General features: G+C 40.5%; 1 protein-coding gene across 1 annotated transcript in view; it reads left to right on the top strand.

Annotated features, from left to right (window-relative positions):
* The window catches only part of LOC145401925 (uncharacterized), a 443,277-nt gene that overhangs the window by 323,081 nt on the left and 95,094 nt on the right, over positions 1–25,102 (top strand). Inside the window, exon 21 of the mRNA XM_080274030.1 lies at positions 7,281–7,465. Within this exon, the coding sequence (XP_080130156.1) occupies positions 7,281–7,465 (185 nt within the window). The remainder of the gene's footprint in view (positions 1–7,280; positions 7,466–25,102) is intronic.

The following is a 25,102-nucleotide window of genomic DNA, read 5'->3' as shown; positions in this document are numbered from 1 at the left end:
CATAATTAAGCTTATTTCCCACATAGCTCCTAGCTTGCATAGACGTTTTACTATTCATAACTGGTACTTAGACCAGTCTTGTTGTATTAATTTAAAATCCGTTGTACCAGATAGGAGTTAAGCATCAGCAAGGACCTGTTATTATTATTAGTATTAGTTATTTATTGTCAGGGGTGAAGTAACTTTCTCCAGAGGCTAACAGTACTAATTCAGCAATTGTGAGTAATTAGTCTCTGCTGTGTACTGTTGAGAAAGTTTATAAATTCTCGTTCTTAGAGAATCGTAGCAAGTTAGCGTAAAGTAATCGTTGCTTGATGTAGCAAGACAATCATTGTCTCTGCTTTTCAAAATTATTGAATATTATTATCAATTAAATAATATTTAAGCATATATTTAAAAAACCCAGTGATATATTTTAAAAACCCCGTGACACTCACCACCATCATAAAAACTCTTGACTGCACCTAGCAGCTTACCAGCTACATTGTACATGTGCAAAATCTTCCACAATCCTTCTCTGTCTGCTTTGTCGTATGCTTTGTCCAGATCCATGAATGCCATAAACACATTATAGTCCTTCCCACAAGCCTTCTTCACAATCTGTCTCACTGCAGATATTTGATCCACACATCCTCGAAGGGGTCTTTGTATGCAGCATGTGATAGGAGTGTGATGCTGTATGGTAGTGAGACCTGGGCAGTAAAGAAAGAGGATTTTCGCAGGCTCAAATGTACAGAAATGACAATGATTAGGTAGACGTGCAGTGCATCCCTGCGTGCAAGGCCTGAGGGAGCTGGGTTTACAATGGAAGAGTTGAGAGGTAGGATGGGACTGGAGTGTATTGGTGTTGTGATGAGGAGAGGTAGATTGAAATGACTCGGGCATGTGGAGAGGATTGGGGATGATAATTGGGTGCAGAAGGTGAGAAGTGTTAATATTGGGGGTGGGGTTGCAAGGGGTAGACCGAGAAAGATGTAGGACGAGGTCATTAAGTGTGACCTCAGAGTTAAGGGACTGAACAGGGAGGCTGGCATAGATCGAGCAGCATGGAGAGCGGCCATTAGGTGACCAAGGCCAACGCATGCAAGCATGTTGGGGCCTACAAAAACAAAATGAAACAATTCTCTGCCACTCCTAAAGCCACCTTGTTCATCACTCACTAAGACTTCTGTTATCTCTCTTACTTTCTTTGTAATAATTCTTCCATATACCTTCCCTACCACACTCAATAAACTTATATACCACGAAAATTCTTGCCTTCAATTCGCTTACCTTTACTGTATTTTTGTACTGGGGTACAATCACAGCCTTTTTCACTCAGCTGGCACAGTTTCAATCATCCATGCGCTCTTATGTATCTCCAAGAAGCACTTCATTCCACTCTCTCCACTACAGTAGGGCCTCGCTAATTGTGAAACCACTAATTTGGAGGCAAACTTTATATAGTGAAAAATAAAAATAGACTGGAACATTTAGAAAGTTCGACTATTTTTCCATTTTTGTCTACTTTTATCCACTAAATAGTCACATTTTTATATACTTATTATAATTAATAGGAAAAAGCAACAAAAAGTCACCATTAAATGCTTAGAATGCGGTTTATTGAAAGAAAAAGTTGGGAGTTGGGAGTGCACATGCTTACTGGGAGCAAGCGCCACCACCACCATTGCCACACTCCTCTCCACCATTGCCACCCTCTCAGCACCAGCCATTCTCTGTATCTCATGTAGTATCTCATCATCACATTCAAACCCTTCATAGTCATTAGGTTATGCCTTTTCTGTGGTTGCACTTCTTCACAGCCATCTTTCCACCACCACTGTTTGAAGTTCCTGGCCTTTCAGGTGGCACACCATTTCCATCACTAGCCACAGAAGCCATGAGGCTAGCAATAACAGTGAACAATGGGGGTAGCCAGGTAGAAAAAAAGGGCAAGGTTGCACTACCATAGTGATGGGCAGGACAACAGTGAATTGAAACACGCCATGTGACTTGCTCGCTAGGTGCGGCTCATTTACTAGCTGAGACTCACTCGCTAGGAAAACAAGTTGAAGTGTGCCTCGCAGCCTGCCTGCTAGACAATGATTCCCACGGAGTTGCTAGTTTTGAGGTTTTCGTTATTAGTTATGAAGCTGAACACAGTTTCTATCCTATCACTAGACTTGAAATCGCTAGTCAAAAAAATGTTAGTTGCAGGGCCCTACTGTACACTTAATCTTCTTTGCACACACCTCATCAACCCCAGCTGCTTTCCCATTTTTCAGCTGCTTCCTGTGCTAGTGTCAAATCTCATGGCACCGCATTCCTTCTCTGCACACCCCCAAAACAAATCATGTTTACAGCCACTCTGCTTTGTCTATTCCCATTCATCAGGCTTTCAAAATATTTTTTCCATCTTGTCCTTACTTCATCCCCATGGGTTAGTAATCTACCACTTACAACCTTCACACTTTCACATTTCTTTCCGCTGTCACTTCTACATTTCCGCACCTCTTTCCAGAATAACTTCCTATTTTCAGAGTAGTTTGCATTCATTTTTTCTTCCTAGATCATCATTTACCTCCTCCTTTTTCCTCTTCACTAGTCTCTTTAAATGCGTCTTGTTCTCAGTATATTCAGTTATTTCAATTGAACCCTCGTCCTGTAACCACTCTAGCCACTTTTTCCTCTTTTCCTCCACTGTTTTTTTAACCTCTTCATCCCACCATGCCGCACCTTTCTTCTTTGCTGTTACTCTTGCCACACCACACAATGCTATAGCATTCCTAACAAAGCTGTCCCTGTATGCATTCCACAGGGTGTCCAGGTCCATTTCATTCCAGTTCACTGATTCAAACTCTTCCCCTTCTTTGGTCCTGCATTCATCTGCCATTTCTTTGATCCTCGGCTTCTCAACTTTCAGTCTGTCTCCCTGACTGCTCCTCTCTCTCTCCTGGTCCACCTCACTCCTATCAGCTTGATCTTGCATACCACAGTCATATGATCTGACAGACCTCCACATCATCCTCTCACAGCCCTCGTATCAGCAGCCATTCCCTGCCTCGACCTCTCTGCAAGCACATAATCAGTCAGACTCCTTTCAACACGATCCTTGTTCCTTCTATACCATGTATATTTATGTGCATCTTTGTGTTTGAAATACAAGTTACAAATGCACAACCTCTTTTCCTGACACATGTCCTTCAGTTGCTTCCCAATATCATTTTCTCTGGGTACTCCATAACAACCCATTATGTCATCCTTAGGGCTAGTTCCTACTCTTCCATTCATATCGCCTTTTACGATCACTTTATAGCTCCTGGGCAATTCTCCCACTGCTTCATCCAGCTCATCTGAAACATCACACTGTGCATATGCTACAATCACAGCCACTTTCACCTTCTCAAATTTGAACTTGATATACATACATCTTGAGCTGACACATTTGTAATCACTCATTCCACTCTGCCACACCTCATTCATTAACAGAGCAGCCCCTTCCTTGCATCTTCCTTGCTCATTCATGCCCAGTCTTACACATTTCAAACCCTCCCACTCCTCCACTTCACATCCTTTCATCTTTGTTTCATGCATATCTTACTCTTGAACACATTCACCATTTCCACCCTCTCAGTCTCCTCATTCACACCTCTCACATTCCACATGGCCATGTGCATCTGCCCATTTGGTTGGGGACCTGGGCAGGTATTGGACCCTCTGAGGCTCTCCAAAATATTTGCCATGATAAAGTGATTTTAGATAGGGGAATCTGGGGACATTTTACCTGGCCAAAAAAAACAGTTATATGGTTACCACCCAGCATAATAAATGGCTTCCTGGGTAATAATAATAATAATAATAATAATAATAGTAATAATAATAATAATAATAATAATAATAATAGTAATAATAATAATAATAATAATAATAATAATCTGGTCTTTTGTGTCTCAGAAGCACCAGTTCTTCCATAGGGAATTCACTAGTACTCAACACACATATACATCATTATTACAGTTACAAGAATTGTGGCATCGTTCATATACAATACAAACTTCATCAGTAAAAAAATATATGAAAGTGGCAATAATTAAACCCTATAATCATCCATTATAGTCCCTCTCTCCAGGTCATGGCATTTTGAAAAAAAAAAGGTTTTCAGCTGTCTTGTGATGGTTTCAACAGAAGAGAGTTGTCTCCCGTACAGTGGCAATCTGTTACAGTATATAATCAAAGGGCTCTATACACAAAAGAACAATCAGAGAAAGATGACTGGTGAATGGCTCCAGGCTCGTCAAGAGGCAAGGAATCATCTTCACTACATAACATCACACCTGGGTGTGCTGATCAGAGTTTTAGCAATTCAGCAAGATACTTCGGTTCACCAAACATAAGAACCTTGAATGTAATAAGACAGTTTAAATTCAGTTCTAGCCTTTACTGGTAACCAATGCAGCTCAATTAGGAACAGGGTAGTTGAGGTTCTCGGGGGGGAGACCAAAGATAAGCCGTGCTGCCCTGTTCAACACAGACTGAACTTTTGTTAGTATATTATTTGGAAGACCAATCCACAGTGAATTACAGTAATTAGCACGAGACAAGACCACTGCATGGACCAATGTTAAGAGGCAGCATCTATTCAGGAATTTTCTCACAGAGTACAGATTTCTGATATGCAAGTTACACCCTCTGACAGCTTGATTAATATTTTCCATATAATTTAACTCTGATTAAAATGAACATCCAGATTTCAAACAGAACTGACTGGATGAAGCTGTGACACACACTTCAAAGGCAGGGCATTATCAGTGTCGTCACCCCTTCTGTTTCCCCTGATGATAATGATCTCAGTTTTACCATCATTCAGCTTAAGTTTCCTCCTAGCCATCCAAATCTTAATATCGGACAACAGAGATTCAGGCTTAGTCTTAGTATCATTGATATCTGACGTCTTAACCTAGAGGTGGGCGTCATCAGCATAAAAATGATAGGACATGTTGTGAGCATTGAGTAAAGATGATAAACTACTTGTGTAGATGGTAAATAGCATTGGACCCAAACTGATCCTTGAAGGACTCCAATCAGAGGGGAGCAGAATCAGAGATAGCATCATCAACAACCAGTCTCTGAGATCTGTCCGACAAATGCAACTTAAGGAGCAAAAGAACACTACCATGAACGCCATAAAAATACAGATCATCCAACGATAGTTTATGATCTACTATATCAAAAGTTGCAGACAGATCCAACAGAACTAGGAGAGAGGACATCCCGGTACAGGTGTTTGCCACCAAATCACTATGAATTCTTGTTAATGAAGTTTCAGTTGAATGGTATTTTCTGTACGCTGATTGAACAACAGGAACAACTCTCTTATGTTCTAGTAGTGGTAAGAATTGATCAAGTGTGGCACACTCAGTAATCTTGGATAAAGAAGACAAGTTAGAAACAGGGTGATAATTTGTCATGCTCTCGACATCAAGGCCAGGTTTCTTAATTAGGGACCTAGGCAAGGCACGTTTCTCAGACTGCACGAAATTACTTACTAAGAAGCATGTATTTATTATGTTGCAGATAAAGTCTGCTGCATGCTCATACACATCAGGGAGTTGTGACAAGTTATGCAGATCAAGTGGGCAAAATGTTTTGTTAAGGTCTGTGATGTAACATTTGACTTTGTTTACATCCAGTGGATGAAATGTTGAAAGCAAATGCCCACCTGTGCGCCGTGGTTGGAAGTCAACTGAGTACACTTCACTAGAAGAACTGTTTTCTAAATCACTTCCTATGCGAGATATCTTAGTTGTAAAAAAGGAAGCAAAGTCAGAAGCCAATTGGGCATCAGATACAGAAGTTGGTTTAACAATTACAGTACATTCCCCCAACCAACCAAATTGTTCACAACTGCAGACTTTTTTTTTTTTTTTTTTATCATTACTACTTGCCTCAACTTTATTTTGATAATACCTTGCCTTCTGGGCTTGTACGGTGTGAACAACCACTCATCTCGCACAAGCATAACGCAAACAAGTTAATTTGGTCCGTTTCAACCACCACTCACATTCTGCCTTTCTACATTGTCTATGCAAAGAATTAATTGATGGACCATACCACAGAGAATTATCACATACAGTGATTGTTTTTACCACCTCAGGACAATAATAATAAAAAATTGACCCAAGTTCATTGTTATATAAGTCAACCAAATCATCAGAAGAAAGATTTGAAGAATCAATGCAATTTAAATGCTGATCAATTTCACAACACATCAAATGGCGGCCGTTTCACAACACATCAAATGGCGGCCGTTCCTGTAATTTCTGAACCTGATTACCTTTTTATAGGAAGGGGATTTCAGGATATCAAAACTAAAAGTGAGTAGACCTATAAAAAAGGTCATCAGGAAATCATTTAGCTTGTCACTCAGTGTAGAGACCATAAGGCATACCTACATTGGGTGGATGATGGCCGCTCCACTATGAGTGCATAATAGCCATTAAAATACCATAAATAACTTCACTGAATATTTTGAAATGGTACTAGTTCAAGTGAAACATATAAATATATCACTTTGTATTTGCAGTATATAATTATTGTCATACTTTCTCATATTGCAACTTTTTTTATGTGTACAAACTTCCTTGTGAATAATATACTTACAAATATATCACAAAACTTTATAGATGTTTGTTTCACAAATTTCTCATGTATTTTGTATTTCATTGTCTCCTAACATAATGATCAGTTATGTAGTACTGTATGGCAGTATAGGAGAAGTGGTCACATCCATCTTCCCTCACTCGTAGCCTCAGGGTAACAGCTGCATGTTAGTGATTCATGGGACCATTAGAGGGAGCATATGGCAGTCTTTGTATGCTAGGCCAGGAGACAGTTTGTTTCAGAGTGTGGCATAAAAGAGTGCTTTACATACATGGCACTTGAAGCATTGCGCTTTTCTGCTGCCTTCATACATTTATGGCTTGTGGAGTGAAAGAATTAATAGAAAGGCTTACTGTCAGAATGCAGTTTATGAATTACAGAAGTTTGCAAACAGGATAGTAAGACAAAAAGGAGAGAGAAAGAGATGTAGTGATGAATGGTGGTGACAGTGATGATAATATGATGATGGAGTTGATGAGTGTTGATAGAGGGACATTGGTGATGATGGCTATAATACTGAAGGTGGACTGGATTTATTAATTGATAAAGATAGATTAGATGATGTATGTATGTATGTATAATTTTTTCCTCATAATCTTTGTTTATTTGTATATTGTTTTTCCACTTCCACTCACCCACAGACTGTGTTCCGAATCCTGCGCAAGAACCTGAAATGGCACCAACGTCGTGGTGTGGATGATGATGGTCACTGGCAGAATCTTCCACATCTGCTGTCTTGGGTGGGGCCATGTGCATACTCCAAGGGTGGGGTTACACTCGAGAAGAATATTGACTGGCTGCCAGAAATTGTTGACCTTCTGCACAGGTTTGTCTGGGAGGGAGGGAGGAAGGGCCTGTTTTTGTGTCATTCATACATGGGACTATGTGTAAGTTAAGTATTCTATAAATATATAAAGAAAGGGGTTGATGTTAGAGCTAGAAGTCTCTTAGTTTGTACTGATGTAAAGATGTTGTGATACGACTGCCCAGAATGTTTTTGTAAGCTCATGTGAGTGAGGATTCCGCTTCTATTTTCTAGCTCTAGTCCTTGTTACTAGGGCTCAAAGTAGTTATGGCATCTCTGGATCTGGAAAAAGCTTATGACAATATAGAGAGAGATTATGGTGTGGATGGTAAGCTGCTGAAGGCTGTTAAGGATTTTTATGATGTTAATAAAGCTTGCATTAGGGTAGGTGGGCATCTAAATGACTGGTTTAAGTTAAGTAGTGTAGTGGAGAGGGGAAGTGGGAATGCAGCATTCCTCCCTTCTCATGGGGGAACTTTGTTTCCATTTTATTGTCATAAAGGTAAAGATACATTTTGCCACACTGTCTGTGATGTAAAATACATCCATATCAAACACTACCAAAGTGTATTTACCTAGTTGTGATTTACAGGAAAGGAGCTATGCTCGTAGCATCCTGTCCTCATAACTACTAACGTCCAGCTTGCTTTTGAAATCATGAATATCCTTGGCATTTACCACCTCTTTATCCAGGTTATTCCATACTTCAATAATTCTGTAAGGGAAGCTGCATTGCTTGATGTCTCTCTTGCATGTGGTCCTTTTCAACTTTTTTCCGCGTCCCCTCATTTCTCTTTCTTCCCACAAAAACAGGTCTTCCCTATCAAGCTTCTCCATTCCCATGGTCCTCTGTACATATTAATCAGATCTCCCCTTATCCTTCTTTTTTCTAGGGTTGGGAGATTTAGTCTCAGCAGTCTTTTCTTGTACGGTTATTCTCTCAAGCCAGGTACCATTTTTGCTGCTGCTCTTTGTATTCTTTCAGTCCTTCATATATCCTTCTTTTTATGTGATGACCATACTGCTGCTGCATATTCCAGCCTCGGGTGAATCATTGATAAAGTCAACTCTTTCATCATCTCATCCAGATAAGTAAAAGCAACTCTTATGTTTCTCATAAAGTTATATACATCTCTGATGATCTTGATTGTGATTTTCCAGTGAGAGATTGTCTGAAAACAGTATCCCAAAGTCTTTCTCTTCTTTAGTTTTACTAATCCATTTGTTCCCCATCCTGTATTTTCCTCTCTGTCTCTCTGTACTCCTTCCAGATTCCATTACTTTACATTTCTTCACATTAAACAGCATTTCCCTCCATTCACTCCAGTCAGGTATCTTATCAAGGTCCATTTGCAGCAGTTTACAGTCTTCCTCTTTTTTCACTCTTCTTAATAGCTTAGCGTCATCTTCAAATAGACTTATATAACGGTCTGTTCCTTCCATCATATCATTTACATAAACCAGGAACATGACTGGTGCCAAAACTGGCCCTTGAGGTACACCGCAAATTACTTTACACCACTCCGACTGCTGGTCCTTTACGATTGTTCTCATCTCCCTATCCTCCAAGAAATATTTCATCCACTTAAGTAAAGCTCCTTTTAACCCTCCTATGTGTTCAAGTTTCCACAACAATCTTGTGTGTGGTAGCTTGTCAGACGCTTTCTTTAGGTCCAAGAAGACACAATCAGTCCATCCGTTCCTCTTTTGTGTACCATCTATCACACTTGAGTAAAAGCTTAGTAGGTTTGTAGTACATGACCATCCATTTCTGAAGCCAAATTGATGATTTGTTATTGTATTAGTACCTTCCAGGTATTTGATCCATCAGTCTTTCACCATGATCTCACAGATTTTTGCAACAACACTGGTTAGTGATACTGGCCAATAATTCTGTTGCTCTTTCTTGTTCCCTCCCTTGTATATGGGAATCACATTTACTCTTTTCCAATCCAGAGGGACTTCACTTTCTGTTAGTGAGTTCATAATGATGTCATGTATCCTTTTTGCTAGTTCCTTTGCACACACTTTTATTATCCAGTTAGAAACTCCATCTGGTCCTGGTGCTTTCCTAACATCTTGTTTTTCCATTAATTTCATTTTTTCTTCTATATTTACTTGTATTTTATCCAGCACCAACTCCTTAGGTCTGTTGTTATTTTGACTAAACTCACTCACTCTTGTAAAAACGGTTTAAAAATGTTTGTTCATCACTTCAGTGTGTGTGTGTGTGTGTGTGTATTTACCTTTTTTTTTTTTTTTTTTTTTTTTTTTTATTTAAATGTGCCCGACTCTGGGCAAAGGCTTCAGGGCCTATATCTTGGGGGCAGTAGCCTATCCCAAGGCCCAGTAGTCCTCCTACACCTCCACATGTCACCACTTCAGCACTAACACCCACCGTCCATATTGAATACATGCTAGGGCTGTCTCATACAGGACTGGTGTATTGGTATTAGCGGGGGTATTTTTGCAACATGTCGGTGGGTCATCTGGTAGATCAGGAAGGTCTGCTTTTTTATGAAATTCAAATCCTTAAACTGTCCCCTGCCCCAGCCAGGATTCGAACCAGGGTCCATCAGGACTGCAAGCCGCCTCTCTACCGATTCAGCCACTGCCTCCCGCTAATTGTGATATACAGGAAATAAGCTACGCTCGTGGGGTCCCGTCTCCGTTTCTCAATAAGTCAAATTTAGCTTTAAACTCGTTTAAGTTTTTAGACTGGACGATCTCTTTGTTCAGGCTATTCCACAGGTCTATACATCTATAAGGAAAACTATATTTCTTGATATCCTTCAAGCAACTTGTCTTCTTCAGTTTCATCCCATGTCCTCTTGTTACTCTCTTATCCCATAAAAACAGATCTTCTTTGTCAGTTTTATCTACTCCCATCATGGTTCTGAACACTGCAATCATGTCGCCTCTCTTTCTTCTTTCTTCTAAGGAAGGCAACTCCAGCTTTTCCAGCTTCTTTCTGTACGACAGATCTGACAGATTGGGGATCATTTTGGTTGCTGTTCTTTGTATTCTCTCAATCTTGTTTATATCTTTCTTTTTGTGTGGGGACCACACTATTGCTGCATATTCTAACCTGGGGCGAATCATGGCCACTATCAATTTTATATCATCTCCTCATCCATATAACGAAAAGCTACTCTTATATTAGTCAGGAGTTTTATGTCTCTCTAACTGTCTTGTTAATGTGTTTTTCAGGTGACAAACTGTCCTGGACCAACACACCCAAATCTTTCTCTTCTCTCACTTTTGTGATTGGTTCATTACCCTTCAAATAATTCAATGATGGCCTCTTGGTACTTTAACCCATTTCCAATATTTTACATTTCTTTGCATTGAATTTCATTTCCCAAATCCGGCTCCATTCATGTATCCTATCCAGATCCTCCTGCAGCATTTTACAATCCTCCTCAACCTCTACCTTTCTCAAGATCTTTGCATCATCAGTAAACAGACTTGCATAACTGTTCACTCTATCTACCATATCATTTATGTAAATCAGGAACATTACTGGTGCCAATACCGAGCCCTGTGGTACTCCATTTGTTACTTCCCTCCATCCAGACATCTTATCCTTTATTACTGTCCTCATTTGTCTGTCTCTCAAAAAGTTTCTCATCCATTCCAGGAGGTTCCCCTGCAGTCCTCCCATATGCTCTTGTAGTGGCCCTTTGTACTTTTTCAATTTTATCTATGTATTTTTTGATGAGGATTCTAAACAACTGATGCATACTCAAGGATTGGTCTGATAAGTGATGTTATCTTTCTCAGCATGTCTTCATTTATATATGTGAATGCTATTGTATTAGCAAGCAGTGTATACATGTTCCGTACCTTCTCACTGATGTGGTCAGCCAGAGATAGTCTGTTATTGATAATCACTCCTAGGTCCTTCTCCCTTTCTGATATGTGTAGGGTTGAACTTTCCAACTTATAAACCTAATCTGGTCTTTTTCCACTTTTACCAAACTTAATTAATGACACATGTCTACACTGAATTCCATTTGCCATTTATTGCACCATTCATGAAGTTTAATTCTTCTTGTAGTTCTCTGCAAGAATCTGTATTATTAGTTATTCTTTGAATTTTTGCATCATCAGCAGACATATTTAGATAGATTCCATTTCCAGTGTTACTGTCTGTGTCATTTATATATACTAAAAACATAATTGGTGCCAGCACTGAGCCCTGTGGAACACCGCCAGTCACTTCCCCCCCCATGGTGAGTAATTACCCCTTAGCACTGTTCTCATTTCCCTTTTTCTGATAAAATGCTGCATCCAACAGTACAAGTTGCCTTGGATTCCTCCTTGATGGTACAGTTTCCATGAAAGTCTTTGGTGCAATACTCTGTCAAATCTCAATCTATCTGTCTGTTGCCAGACGCCTTAATCCCGTAAGGGGTGGCCACAGTCAAATAGCCTCCATGTCACTCTGTCCCCTGCCATTTCATTGCCCTGCTCCCAGCTCACACCCCCCTTGCTCATATACCTCTCCACTCCATCCCTCCATCTCATCCATGTCCTCCCCCTCCCTCTCCCCCCCCTCCACCTCACTCACATACACTCTCCTCGTCAGTTACTTGCTCTCCATCCTCTCCACATGTCCAAACCACCTCAGTATGTTTCTCTTAATGCTTCCTTTCACATCGACATCCACACCACAAAGCTCCTTCACTTCCTCATTTGTCAGTCTGTCTCTCCATGTGACACCACATGCTCCTCTCAAATAACTCATTTCCACTGCTCTCACTCTTGACTTCTGCCCCTCCAACAAGGTTCAAGCATCACTTCCATATGTTAGAGTTGGTATCACAATACTGTCATGTATAGCTTTTTCACTTCCAAGCCCACTTCCATGTTTCTTATCACTGCTTTCAAGGAACCAGCAACACCTCTTACCTGTTGCACCCTTTCAAGCACTTCACCCTCTTAACTTCCATCTTTCCTCAGCACACAACCCAAGTACTTAAACGCACCACGTTTTCCATTTCCTCCTCATCCGGCCTCACTGTACATTCACTGACTTCACCCCTCTCAAAGACCATCACTTTACTCATCCCTACATTCACCTTTAGATTCCGTTTCTTCCACACTCTCCCAAACTCATCCACCAAGCCTTGCAGCTCCTCTTTGTCTTCACATAACAACACAGTATCATCTGCAAACAACAGTACAGGTAGTTTCCAAACACTGCTCCCTCTCACTAGGGCCGCTCGAACATCCACTGCCCTACCTTATATCTCTTTTATAACCCCATCCATATACAGATTGAACAACCATGGAGACATGACACATCTTTGTTTCAGTCTAACTTTCAAATAGAAAAATTCACTCAGTTCACCATCCACGCACACTGCAGCCTTAGCACCCTTATGCATACTTTTCGCGGCCTTCAGCAACTTCCCATCTACCCCAGATATTCTTAATACTTTCCACAATGCTTGTCTATCCACCCTGTCATATGCTTTCTCCAAATTCATGAAGGCCGCATACAACGTCTTTCGCTTCTCTTGAAAATATTCCACTAAAGATCTAAGAATGAATATCTGATCTACACAACCTCTTCCCTTCCTAAAACCTCCCTGTTCTTTTCCAACTAATTCCTCTGTTATTTCCCTAACTCAGTCAATAAGTATCCTACCATATACTTTTCCTATTACACTAAGAAGACAAATGCCCCTATGATTATCACACACTTCTTTTTCCCCTCTTCCTTTGTACAGGGGAATAATTATACCTGACTTCCAATCCTCTTGGACTCTGCCTTCTTCCCGGGCCAATCTGCACATCTTCCACATCCATTCTATTACTGTCTCTCCCCCATGGTTCAGCATTTCACCACACACTCCATCAATTCCTGGGGCTTTCCTCATTTTAATTTTCTTCATTGCTTCCATAACTTCCATCCTGCTGATTTCTTCCTCTCTTCTCACATTCCTCCTTCTTCCAGCCAATCCCCAGCCACTTATACTCGCATTACTTTCATTCTCTATGTTCAACTATTCCTGAAAGTGTTCTTTCCATCTGCTCACTTTTTCTCCCTTCTCCACTTGTAATCTACCATTTTTATCTTTCACTCCCTAGCTAACTTCTTTAGCACACTGTCTAACTTTCTTTACCTCTTTCCAGAACATTATCTTACATTCCCTCCACTTTACACTCAAGTTCCTTCCAAATTCCTAATCCACTCTCTTCTTACTCTTTCTTACTAATCTTTTCACCTTTCTCTTCGTCTCTACATATAACTTTCTCTTCCATCTCTCAACATCTTTCAAACCTGTTTCTCATCCACTCACTATATGCTTTATTCTTTTGTGCCACAGCCTCTCTCACCTCTTCAGTCCACCATGCTGTTCCCTGCACCCCCTTTCATCTTCTCTTCACCCCACACACCACCTCACATGCTGCACAGATTTCTTCTGTGAATATCTTGTACACATCTTCCACATCCCCCATCTGCTCCAATCTATGTTTACCCAATCGCTTCTCCACTTCCCTCTTATGTTCTGCCTTTTTTCCATCCTCTTGTAACTTTTTCACTCTCTTTGTATGTACTACTTCCTCCTGTCATTCCCTTCTTCTATGTCTCCATTGTATTTGGACTTTAATTCTGACCACCACCAAATGGTGGTCCAAAGGTCCACTCCCCCAACCTCTGTATACTCTTGCATCCATTACACACCTTCTCATCCTTTCATCCACACACACGTAATCAGTCATTGCCTTCAATTGGCACAAATGTCCACTAAAGCAATACCATTCTCATCCATCTCTGCAGGCACATCCCACTCACCAACTACTCCATCTACCTTCACGTTCCCTACTTTTGCATTCATATCTCCAATCGAAAACACTCTCTCATTCCCTTCAGACTTTTCCATGAACACTCCCACATTTGTCCAGAACTCTTCTCTCACTCTGTTTGCACAATCTTGTGTTGGTGCATGCACGCATACAATTTCCCACATTTGTAGTCCAATTTTCAATCTAACCCACACAATCCTCGAGCCAACTGATCCATACTCTTTCATATTCTCCCTCCATCTGTTACTCACAACAATACACGCTCCTTCTTTTGCTCTCTCATTCTCACCTACTCCTGCACATATACCCCATCCATTCTCTCACACTCTCACCTATCCATTTACTTTCTGTTAACCCACGTACATCCACTTTTGCACCCTCAAGCACCTGGACAATCTCTCTGCCTTTCACCTCATCATTTGCACCCCTTACATTCCAAGTCACCATCCTTATCGTGTCCTTTGTTCGGTTCTTAGTCGTCACTTTTTGGTCAGTCCTGGTCCGAGGCTTCTTGTTTATTTTTTTCTTAAAGTCTGAGCAGATACTGTCCACCCATCCTTCTCTTTTCTGTAATGTTTTTGTAACTCTATCATAGTAACTTAATAGAGTAGTAGCACATGATTTTCCCTTTCTAAAACCAAACTGCCTTTCTGTTATCGTATTGTGTTCTAGATGGTTGCTTTTTTATTTATAGTGACTCCCATGGTGCTCTTTCTGCACTGGAGTCTTTTAATGCTTCCCATCCACTGGTTTTTCAGTTCTAGAATGGCTTGTTCTTGGTCATCATTGCCATTGTGTAGATTTCTGCTGGGTTCCTGCACATGTTGGTGTGATAGCCAATGAGATGGCAGATACTCTAGCTATAGTTGCGTCATCTTGACAGTCACCTGCCGACTATCCGGTGCCTGCTTCTGACGTAACACCTTACTTGCAATACGCAATTTGTATGTGTGGCAGAGACAATGGGATGGTGTTGCTCATAATAAGCTAAAAGAAATTTTTCAGAGAGTGACTGTGCCTAGGGTTCTCCCCTCCCTGCCTCAGCGATTGGAGGTGGCTCTTACCAGGCCTCGCTTTGGGCACTCTCAGCTTATACATGGGTTCTTGATGAGTGGTGGGACTCAGCTGTACTGTGATGATTGCCTTGTTCCCCTCACTGTCCATCACTTGCTATTCGAGTGCCCAAGTCTTGGGGACGTACGTCAGAGATTCCTCTGTAGGCATAAGGGGGGCAGATGGTGCCTACTGTCTGTCTTCGATGTTTGGTGGAGCCTTCAGCGATTTTATTGATGTTTTTAGTTTTCATCAGGAGGTGGGCCTTCTTTAACATTTATAAGTAATTGGTATTTTATATACTGTTCTGTTTTTCGTGTTTTATTTCTGATAATGGGTACTAATTTATTTTGAAAATGCACATTTTATTTGCGACGTCCTTTACTTTGTTGTCTGGCGGCATATGACCCTGGCAGTTGTGCCACCTGATTTTAATTACATTCAGCCAATCAATCAATCTTCTAGGTGGTTTACCCGAGCTTTTCTTATCAGCTTTTCTAGTATCTTACTTGCAACACTGTTTAGTGATACTGGTTGGTAGTTGAGTGGATTCTATCTATTCCCTTTTTTGAACAGGGTAACAAAGTTTGCTTTCTTCCAAATATCAGGTAGTTTACCTTAACCTAAGGATTCCTTGAGTATTAAATATGTTGGTCTGCTTAACTCTTTCGCACATTCATGTAGCACCCAACCTGAAATTTCATCAGGACCATTTGCTTTTCCTTTGTTTAACTAACTTAACTCTCTCTGTACTTCTTTTTCTGATATTTGTGTATCTGGTAATATGTGTGGGCATGCATGTTCCATATCATCTCTTTCATTTTTTTTTTTTTTTAAATAAAAATGAAGTTTATTTTTAGCGCTTCACAAATATTTTTGTCTTGTGTATTGATGATCTCCTTGTCCATAATGGACACTATTTTATCTTTAACTTTGGTTTTGCTTCGGATGTATCTGCAAAATAGTGTAGGTTGATCTCAACTTTTATTCATAATGTCTTCCTCAAAGTGTCTTTGAGCTTCTTTCCTTATCGTTATACACTGTATAATAATTTCTTGCCTGTTTGTAGTTGTTATATGCCCTCTTTAGTGTGTCTTCTGTATCTGTTGCACAGCAAGTCTCTTCTTTCTTTTGATTTTTTACATTCTGTATTAAATTATTTCTTTATTTTCATTTCTGTTTCTTTGTGCTGTGAGATGTAATTTTGGACTCTTATCTAATAAAGTTGCAGAATTTTCTATACATACCATTTAAATCTTGTCTTCTAAGCTCCTTTTCCCAATCTTTTTCCAAGACATACTTCTTTAGGTCATGGTAGTTGCCCTTTTTGTAATTAGACTCATTTTGTAAGTCTCATTACTTTTAACTATGTCATATGCAATCCTGAAGTTGCAAGATCTAGTCCTGATGGATCATCAAGTCCTCTTTTTCTGGTGTTTTCCTTTACATGTTACATTAGGAAAAACTCCTGCACAAGATCCAGGAGCTTTTGGTCCCAGCAGCTTTCATTGCTTATTACATATAGAGTATTCAAGTTTGTATTTGTATTGAAATCTCCAGTTAATATAATTCTTTCAGATTCCTCTTCCATTCTATGTAGTAATGTTTTTAAACTCTGAATTGTTACTTTCTGCCAGGTCTTCATATTTGCCTGTTTTCCAAGTGTTTGTTTTGGGTGGCATGTATACATTAGCCACAATTACTTTCCCCTCAGATGTGTTAATCTCTACTGCAATCATTTCTAATTGTGAGGGGATATCTAGTTTTATTTCTTTGACATGTAGATTTTTCTTTATTAATATTTCAATTCCTACTCCTTTCTTAAATTTCTGTCTCTTCTCAATATATTGTATTCCTGTAAATTTAGGGTATTGTTTTATGTCTTTGGGGTAAATTTTGTTTCAGTTAGGCAAATAATATGTTGTTCCATTTCTTTGGTAGTCTTTCATCTCTAATAATGTAGATACCATTTCATCTACATTTGAGTACATCAGCTTAATCATCTTGTTTACGTACTTGCTTCTTCTTATTCCCTTCTGGTTATGTACCACTTTTGTTCCTGCAGTCCAATTACTATGTACTGAAATTTAAGGTACTCTTCTTTTCCTCTTAGCTTTCCTCGTTCTTTGTTTTTCCTTCCTTCCTATTCTCCTTTAGTGTTCCTAATTCCTCTCTAGAGTTAGGCATCTTTTTATCCATACTTTTTAAACTTCCTCTTTTTTTCCGTGAGTTTGTTGGCATTTTAAAATATTTCCTCTATAGTGTTTGCATTCTGGAAGGTTACTCTCAGGGGCCTTGAATTGCTTCACTCATGTTTCCCTAGCCTTTTATGTTCTTCTATATTTTTGTCACAGACATCCTCTGATACTTGTTTCAGTATGTTCATTATATTTTCCATCTCCTTTTTGTCCTTCGAGAATCTGTTTTTTATGTCTTCTTCACCTATGCCACTGATTACTTTAGATTTGTTAATCTCTACAGCTTCCCTGACTAGTTTTGGGGTGTTTTTTATTACTTCTTTCACTTCCATTCTTATGCTTTTTTCTTCTACCTTTGTATATAAGTCATTCTTTACTCTGCCTGTTTCAGCATACGTAGTTTGCACCTCATCTTTGCAATTTCTCGCCATTTCAGCAAACCATTTATAAATCTATGCTAGGTGGTAACCAGTTAACCGGAGCTTTTGGTTGGGTTAAGTGTCCTGCAGATTCCCCTACCTATCCATCCATCCATCCATCCATCCATCATCCAGTCCTATGTTGCCCCTGAGGAGCGAAGGAGCCCAGGGTTAGACAAGGTAGTCCTGACATTTAAGATGAGAGTGACCAGCCTCACTTATCCCTGAGTGGCATAACAACCACCCCTTGGATATAAGCCAACACAGGTTCAATCCGATTGGAATACCTTAATTACCCACTAACCATCAGGCGCCATAATTTGGTTATATGGTTACCACCTAGCATAGTAAATAGTTTTATGGTGTACAGGAAACCATTTGGCTTGTCACTCAGTGTAGGGTCACCCATAGGCAAAAGGAAGAGGAAAGAATGAAGGAAAGAAAGACAGAGGAGGGAGCATAAAGTCACCAGTAGGCAGAAGGAAGAGGAAAGAATGAAGGAAAGAAAGATGGAAGAGGAAGGAAGGAGGAGAGGAAAGGACAGACACCCAAAGCAGCACAACATTGAGTGAGTGGATGGTGTGCACCCCCACCTACCACTAATATCAATTAATCATGGCAAATGTTTTGGAGAGGCTCGTAGGACCTAATACCTGCCCAGGGCCCCAACCAATTGGGCAGATTCGCATGGCCTAGTGGAATGTGAGAGGTGTGAATGAGGAGAGCAAGAAGGTGGAAGTGGTGAATGTGTTCAAGAGTGCAAGATAGGCTGTGATGGCATTGTGTGAAACAAAGATGAAAAGGTGTGAAGTGGAGAAGTGGGAGGGTGTAAATTGTGTAAGGTCGGACATGAATGGATGAGGAAGATGCAAGGAAGGAGTTGCTGTGTTGATGAATGAAGTGTGGCAGAGTGGAATGAGAGATCACAAATGTGTCAGCTCAAGCTGTATGTATATCAAGTTCAAATTTGAGGTGAAAGTGGCTGTGATTGTAATGTATGTGCCATGTGATGACAAGAGTGAGACAGAGATAAACAGATTTTGGGATGAGCTGGGCAAAGTAGTGGGAGAAATGCCTAGGAGCTATAAAGTGATCGTAATGGGTGATATGAATGGAAGAGTAGGCACTGGCCCTGAGGATGACATAATGGATTGTAATGGAGTACCTGGAGAAAATGATAATAGGAAACGACTGAAGGATATGGGTCAGGAAAGGAGGTTGTGCATTTGTAACTCATATTTCAAACACAAAGATACACACACACACACACACACACACACACACACACACACACACACACACACACACACACACACAGGTCACCAACAGAGACAGAGCTCTTCCTGGATCATGGGGAAATAATCGCTGAATCAGCGACGAAAAGAAGACCAGCCTATTTGTGATTATGTTAATGGGTGCGTGAGTGGTGGTCCCGTCGGACAGTAGTTTAAAAAACCGCAGTTTCGGTCATAAAAAGAACAAGATACAGTGAAAATAGAAAGTCTCCATATGGTTGATTCATGGTGGAAAGGGACGGTGCATTGTTTACAATCAGCGAGAGAGAGTTTGAGGGCTTTTCTGAAGGGGATGTGGCAAATGGAAGTATTAAGTTGCCCCAAACAAGAATAGCAGGTGTAGAGAAAACAGAGGAGAGGAATGCCCAGGAGATAATAAAGGTATGGGCAGTAATTAATGAGTTAGAGGAATGGACTATGGAGCAGGAAAACAAGATCAAAAGTCAGCAAAATAAACTGGAAAAAATTTGTAAACGTAGTGACGAATAAGAAATAGAAGTTTTATCTAACTATCTATCTGTCTATTGCCAGACGCCTCAATCTCATTCGGGGTGGCCACAAACAAATCGCCTCCACGTTGCCCTGTCCCCTGCCATTTCACTGCCCTGCTCCCAACTCACACTTCCCTCTCTTATATACTTCTCCACCCCATCCCTCCATCTCATCCTTGGCCTCACCCTCCCTTTCCCCCCCTCCACCTCACTCACATACACTCTCTTCGTCAGTTTTTCAGCCTCCATCCTCTCCACATGGCCAAACCACCTCAGTGTATTCCTCCTAATACTTCCTATCACATCCACATCCACACCATAATGATCCTTTATATCCTCATTTGTCAGCCTGTCTCTCCATGTGACTCCACAGGCTTCTCTTAAATAACTCATTTCCACTGCTATCACTCTTGATTTGTGCCCTTCCAACAACATCCAAGCTTCAATTCCATACGTTAGAGTTGGTATCACAATACGTCATGTAGTAACTTTTTCACTTCCATGCTCACTTCCCTGTTTCTTATCAATGCTTTCAAGGAACCAGCAACCTTTCTTCCCTGCTGTACCCTTTCAAGCACTTCAGTCTCCAGACCTCCATCCTTACTCATCACACTACCCAAGTACTGTACTTAAATGTACTCACATATTCCAATTCCTCACCATCCAACCTCGCTGTACATTCACTGACTTCACCCCTCTCAAAGACCATCACTTTATTCTTCCCTACATTCACCTTTAGATTCCGTTTCTTACACACTCTCCCAAACTCATCCACCAAGCCTTGCAGCTCCCCTTCGTCGTCACTCAACAACGTGTATCATCAGCAAACAACAGTACAGGGAGTTTCCAAAAACTACCCTCTCTCATCAAGGCCACTCCAACATCCACTACCCTACCTTGTACCTCTTTTATTACCCCATCCATGTGCAGATTGAACAACCATGGAGACATGACACATCCTTGTTTCAACCCAACCTTCAAAGAGAAAATTCACTTAGTTCACCATCCACATGCACTGCAGCCTTAGCACCATCATAAATACTCTTCATTGCATTCAACAACTTCCCATCTACTCCATATATTCTTAATACTTTCCACAATCCTTGTCTATCCACCCTGTCACATGCTTTCTCCAAATCCATGAAAGCCGCATACAACTTCTTTCCCTTCTCTAGAAACTTTTCCACTAAAGATCTAAGAATGAATATCTGATCTACACAACCTCTTCCCTTCCTAAAGCCTCCCTGTTCTTCTCCAACTAATTCCTCTGTTATTTCCCTAACTCTGTCAATAAGTATCCTACCATACACTTTTCCTATTATACTAAGAAGACAAATGCCCCTATGATTACCACACACTTCTTTTTCCCCTTTTCCTTTGTACAAGGGAATAATTAAACCTGACTTCCAATCCTCCGGAACTCTACCTTCCTCCCAGGCCAATCTGCACATCGTCCACATCCATTCTACTACTATCTCTCCCCCATGCTTCAACATTTCACCACACACCCCTTCAATTCCTGGGGCTTTCCCCAATTTAACTTCCTTCATTGCTTCCACAACTTCTTTCCTACTGATTTCTTCTTGTCTTCTCACCTCCCTCCTTCTCCCAGCCATTCCCCAGCCACTTATACTCGCATTACTTCCATCCTGTATGTTCAACAATTCCTTAAAGTGTTCTCTCCATCTGCTCACTTTTTCTCCCTTCTCCACTAGTAATCTACCATTTTTATCTTTCACTCCCCTGCTAACTTCACTTCCACCTTGTCTTACTCTCTTCACCTCTTTCCAGAACATTTTCTTACAGTCTCTCCACTTTACACTCAAATTCCTTCCAGATTCCTCATCCACCCTCTTCTTATTCTCTCTTACTAATCTTTTTACCTCTCTCTTTCTTGCTACATATAACTCTCTCTTCCGCCTCTCAACTTCTTCCACGCCCCTATTTCTCATCCATTCATTGTATGCTTTCTTCTTTTGTGCCACAGCCTGTCTCACTTCTTCATTCCACCATGCAGTTCCTTGCACACCCCTCCGTCCTCTCTTCATCCCACACACCACATCATATGCTGCACATATTTCTCCTGTGAATATCCTGCACACACCTTCCACTTCCCCCATCTGCTCCAGTTCATATTTGCCCAATCGTTCCTCCACTTCTCTCATATATTTTGCCTTTTTCTCATCCTCTTGTAACCTTTCCACTCTCCTTGCAACTACTCCATCTTCCCTTCCTTCCCTTCTTCTGTTACTCCATCTTATTTGGGTCTTGATTCTGGCCACCACCAAGTAGTGATCAGAAAGTCCATTCCCCCAACCTCTATAGGCTCTTGCATCCATTACACATCTTTGCACCCTTCCATCGACACACACATAATCAATCATTGCCTTCCTTTCATTCAGTTCACCACCCACCCTTCTCATCACTCGCCGTGTATACCTGTGGATCATTTTATGCCTGAAGAGGGTATTGGCTGTCACCAACCCCCTCCCAGCACAAATGTCCACTAACACACTACCATTCTCATCTATCTCAGTGAGCAATGAATCAGCCTTCAGTGAAATAAAACAACTTAAGAGAGAGAATAAGAGGTTGGAAGAAGAAAGAGACCGGATGAAAAGCAAACTAGATGAGTATGAATCCAAATCATGAATACAGGACGAGCACATTAAAGAAATCAAGGAGCAACATAAGGGGTGGAAGAAAACTCAAGAAGAGGGAAATGTAAATTTGAAAGAAATTATAGAACAACAAAGCAAGGAAAAGGTGGAGAGGGAAGTGGATAGGGTCCTGAGAAGTAGAGAATCTTTAGTTAGGGATGTAGCAGGTAAGAAAAGATGTGTAATAATTTCAGGAGTTAAAGAAAAACATATGACAGTAAGATCAGAAAGAGAAAGAGAAGAACTGAGTAAAGTTAAAGAAATAATATCAGTGGTCATGGAGGAAAACAACGAAGCTCAAGAAGAGATTGAAGGAGTGTTTAGGTTAGGAAAGTACGAGGAAGGAGGGGCAACGCCATTGAAGGTAAAGTTTAAGTCTCAGGCAACAGTAAACGAAATTAACTTGAAAATTATCAGAGAAGAAAGGGTTCAAAAATGTTTGAAGAAGGAGAGATGCAAATGAGGAAGAAAGAGCTAAAATAAACGAGTTAGTAGAGGAAGCAAAGCTAAAAAACGAACAGAGAACAGAGGAAGAGAAGACTGTTTTATTGGAGAGTCCTGGATCAGAAATTAAGGAAGTGGTACCAGTGGAGAGAAGGAGAAAAGAGGGTATAAAAAACATCAAAAATAATTGGAAGGTGGCATATACTAATGTTGATGGTTTAATATCGGCAAGGCTAGAAATCAACGATGTTTTGAGGGTACCAGAACCTGATGTTATGTGCTTTGTAGAGACCAAGTTAAGAGAAGATATTGATGTTCATATGGGGGATGGTAAATACAAACTGTGGAGAAGAGACAGAAGAGAAAAAACGGGAGGAGGAGTGATGATAGCAGTGAAGAACAACATAAATGTAGATACCGTGGAAATGGGAGAAGGCTGGGCCGAAGTGATAAATATGAAATTAGAAACTGGAGAGAATAGCAAGAGAAATATGGCAGTAGTGTATGTTCCCCTAAGACAAGAGCATGGATTGGTGATGAATACCAGGAAATGTTGTCAGACATGGCTAATTATTTGCAGAAAAATATTGAGATAAGCAACAATATAATTTTCATGGGTGACTTCAGTTGTAAAGAGGTGAGCTGGGAGGAATGGGACTCAAGAGGCAGTGAAGATTTGTGGGGCACTATATTATTAAATATAACAATGAACAATGTGATGACGCAATGGGTCAAAGAAGAGACACGGATCCGAGGTGAGGACACACCAGCAACACTAGATTTACTTTTTACCAAAGAACCCGATGTATTAGAATCCTTGAAATATCTGTGTCCTATTGGAAAAAGTGATCATGTAGTCATTGAGTTCCAGATGATAACAGGGAACGTGGAGCCAAGAGTTGAGCTTTATAGGCAGGGAAGATGCAACTTTGGGAAAGCAAACTTTACAGGGTTGAGAAAAATTTTCAAAAATGCAGATTGGAGAAAATTCAGAGAAACAAGAGAAATACAGAGGAAGTGGGATATTTTTCTAGGCCTCTATAATTTGGGAGTGGAAAAATTTGTGCCAAGAGTAAGGGGGAAAGAAAACAGGAAAAAGGAGTGGTTTAATAGAAGGTGTATGATAGCAAAAAAAGAGAGACACGGCATGGAACGTTTGGAGAAAGAGAGGTAACAACAGAACAAAGGAAGAATATAAAAGAGCTAGAAATGAATACACAAGAATACGTAGAGAGGAAGAAACATATTTTGAAAAAGGTATAATAGATAAATGTAAGAATGAACCCAAGCTGTTTTATAGGTCTGTCAGTGGCAAATTGAAACAAAAGGAAGGAATCACCAAACTGAAAGTAGAAGGAGAGGTCTATAAAGATGCAGCAATACAAGCAGAAATAATGAACAAATCTTTCCAATCAGTTTTCACTAATGAAAAGGAGTTTGTGGAAGGGGAGGGAGTGACTAGAAACGTAGTGATAAAAGATTTAAAACTGGAAATACAGGAAGTATATAAATTACTGGAAACTCAATGTAAGGAAAGCCCCAGGACCAGATGGAATCTCTAATTGGGTTCTGAAGGAATGCAGGGAACAACTGACGGATAAGATTCACAGTTTAATTGTGTGTTCTCTGGAAGAGGGGAAAGTGCCTCGGGAATGGAAGTGGGCAAATGTGGTACCAATTTATAAGGGGGGAAACAGGGAAGAACCCCTGAATTATAGACCAGTGTCCCTAACCAGCATGGTCGCAATATTGTGCGAGAGAATTCTGAATGATAGTTGGGTAAAATATCTGGAAGTGATGAATATTTTGGCTGATAGTCAGTTTGGATTCAGAAGTGGAAGGTCATGTGTTTCCAACATGTTGAGTTTTTACTCAAGAGCGATTGATGTGGTACAGGAGAGAGATGGTTGGGTGGATTGTGTGTATTTAGATTTGGAGAAGGCCTTCGAAAAGGTACCCCATAAGAGACTAATGTGGAAACTAGAGCATATAGGAGGACTGAAGGGGTACCTCTTGGAATGGATGAGAGACTTTTTAAGAGAACGACAAATGAGGACAGTAATAAAGGATAGGATGTCTAGATGGAGGGAAGTAACAAGTGGAGTCCCACAGGGCTCGGTGTTGGCGCCAGTAATGTTCCTGATTTATGCAAATGATATGGCAGATGGAGTGAACAGTTATGCAAGTCTGTTTGCTGATGATGCAAAGATCTTGAGGAAGGTAGAGGTTGAGGAGGATTGTAAAATGCTGCAGGAGGATCTGGATAGGATACAAGATTG

The sequence above is a fragment of the Coenobita brevimanus genome, chromosome 57 (assembly GCF_032717465.1).
Source record: "Coenobita brevimanus isolate Jiangsu-jjx chromosome 57, ASM3271746v2, whole genome shotgun sequence".
Lineage (NCBI taxonomy): Eukaryota > Metazoa > Arthropoda > Malacostraca > Decapoda > Coenobitidae > Coenobita > Coenobita brevimanus.
Note: the sequence above shows the minus strand (reverse complement) of the source record. Positions and strands in the feature narration are given on the sequence as shown.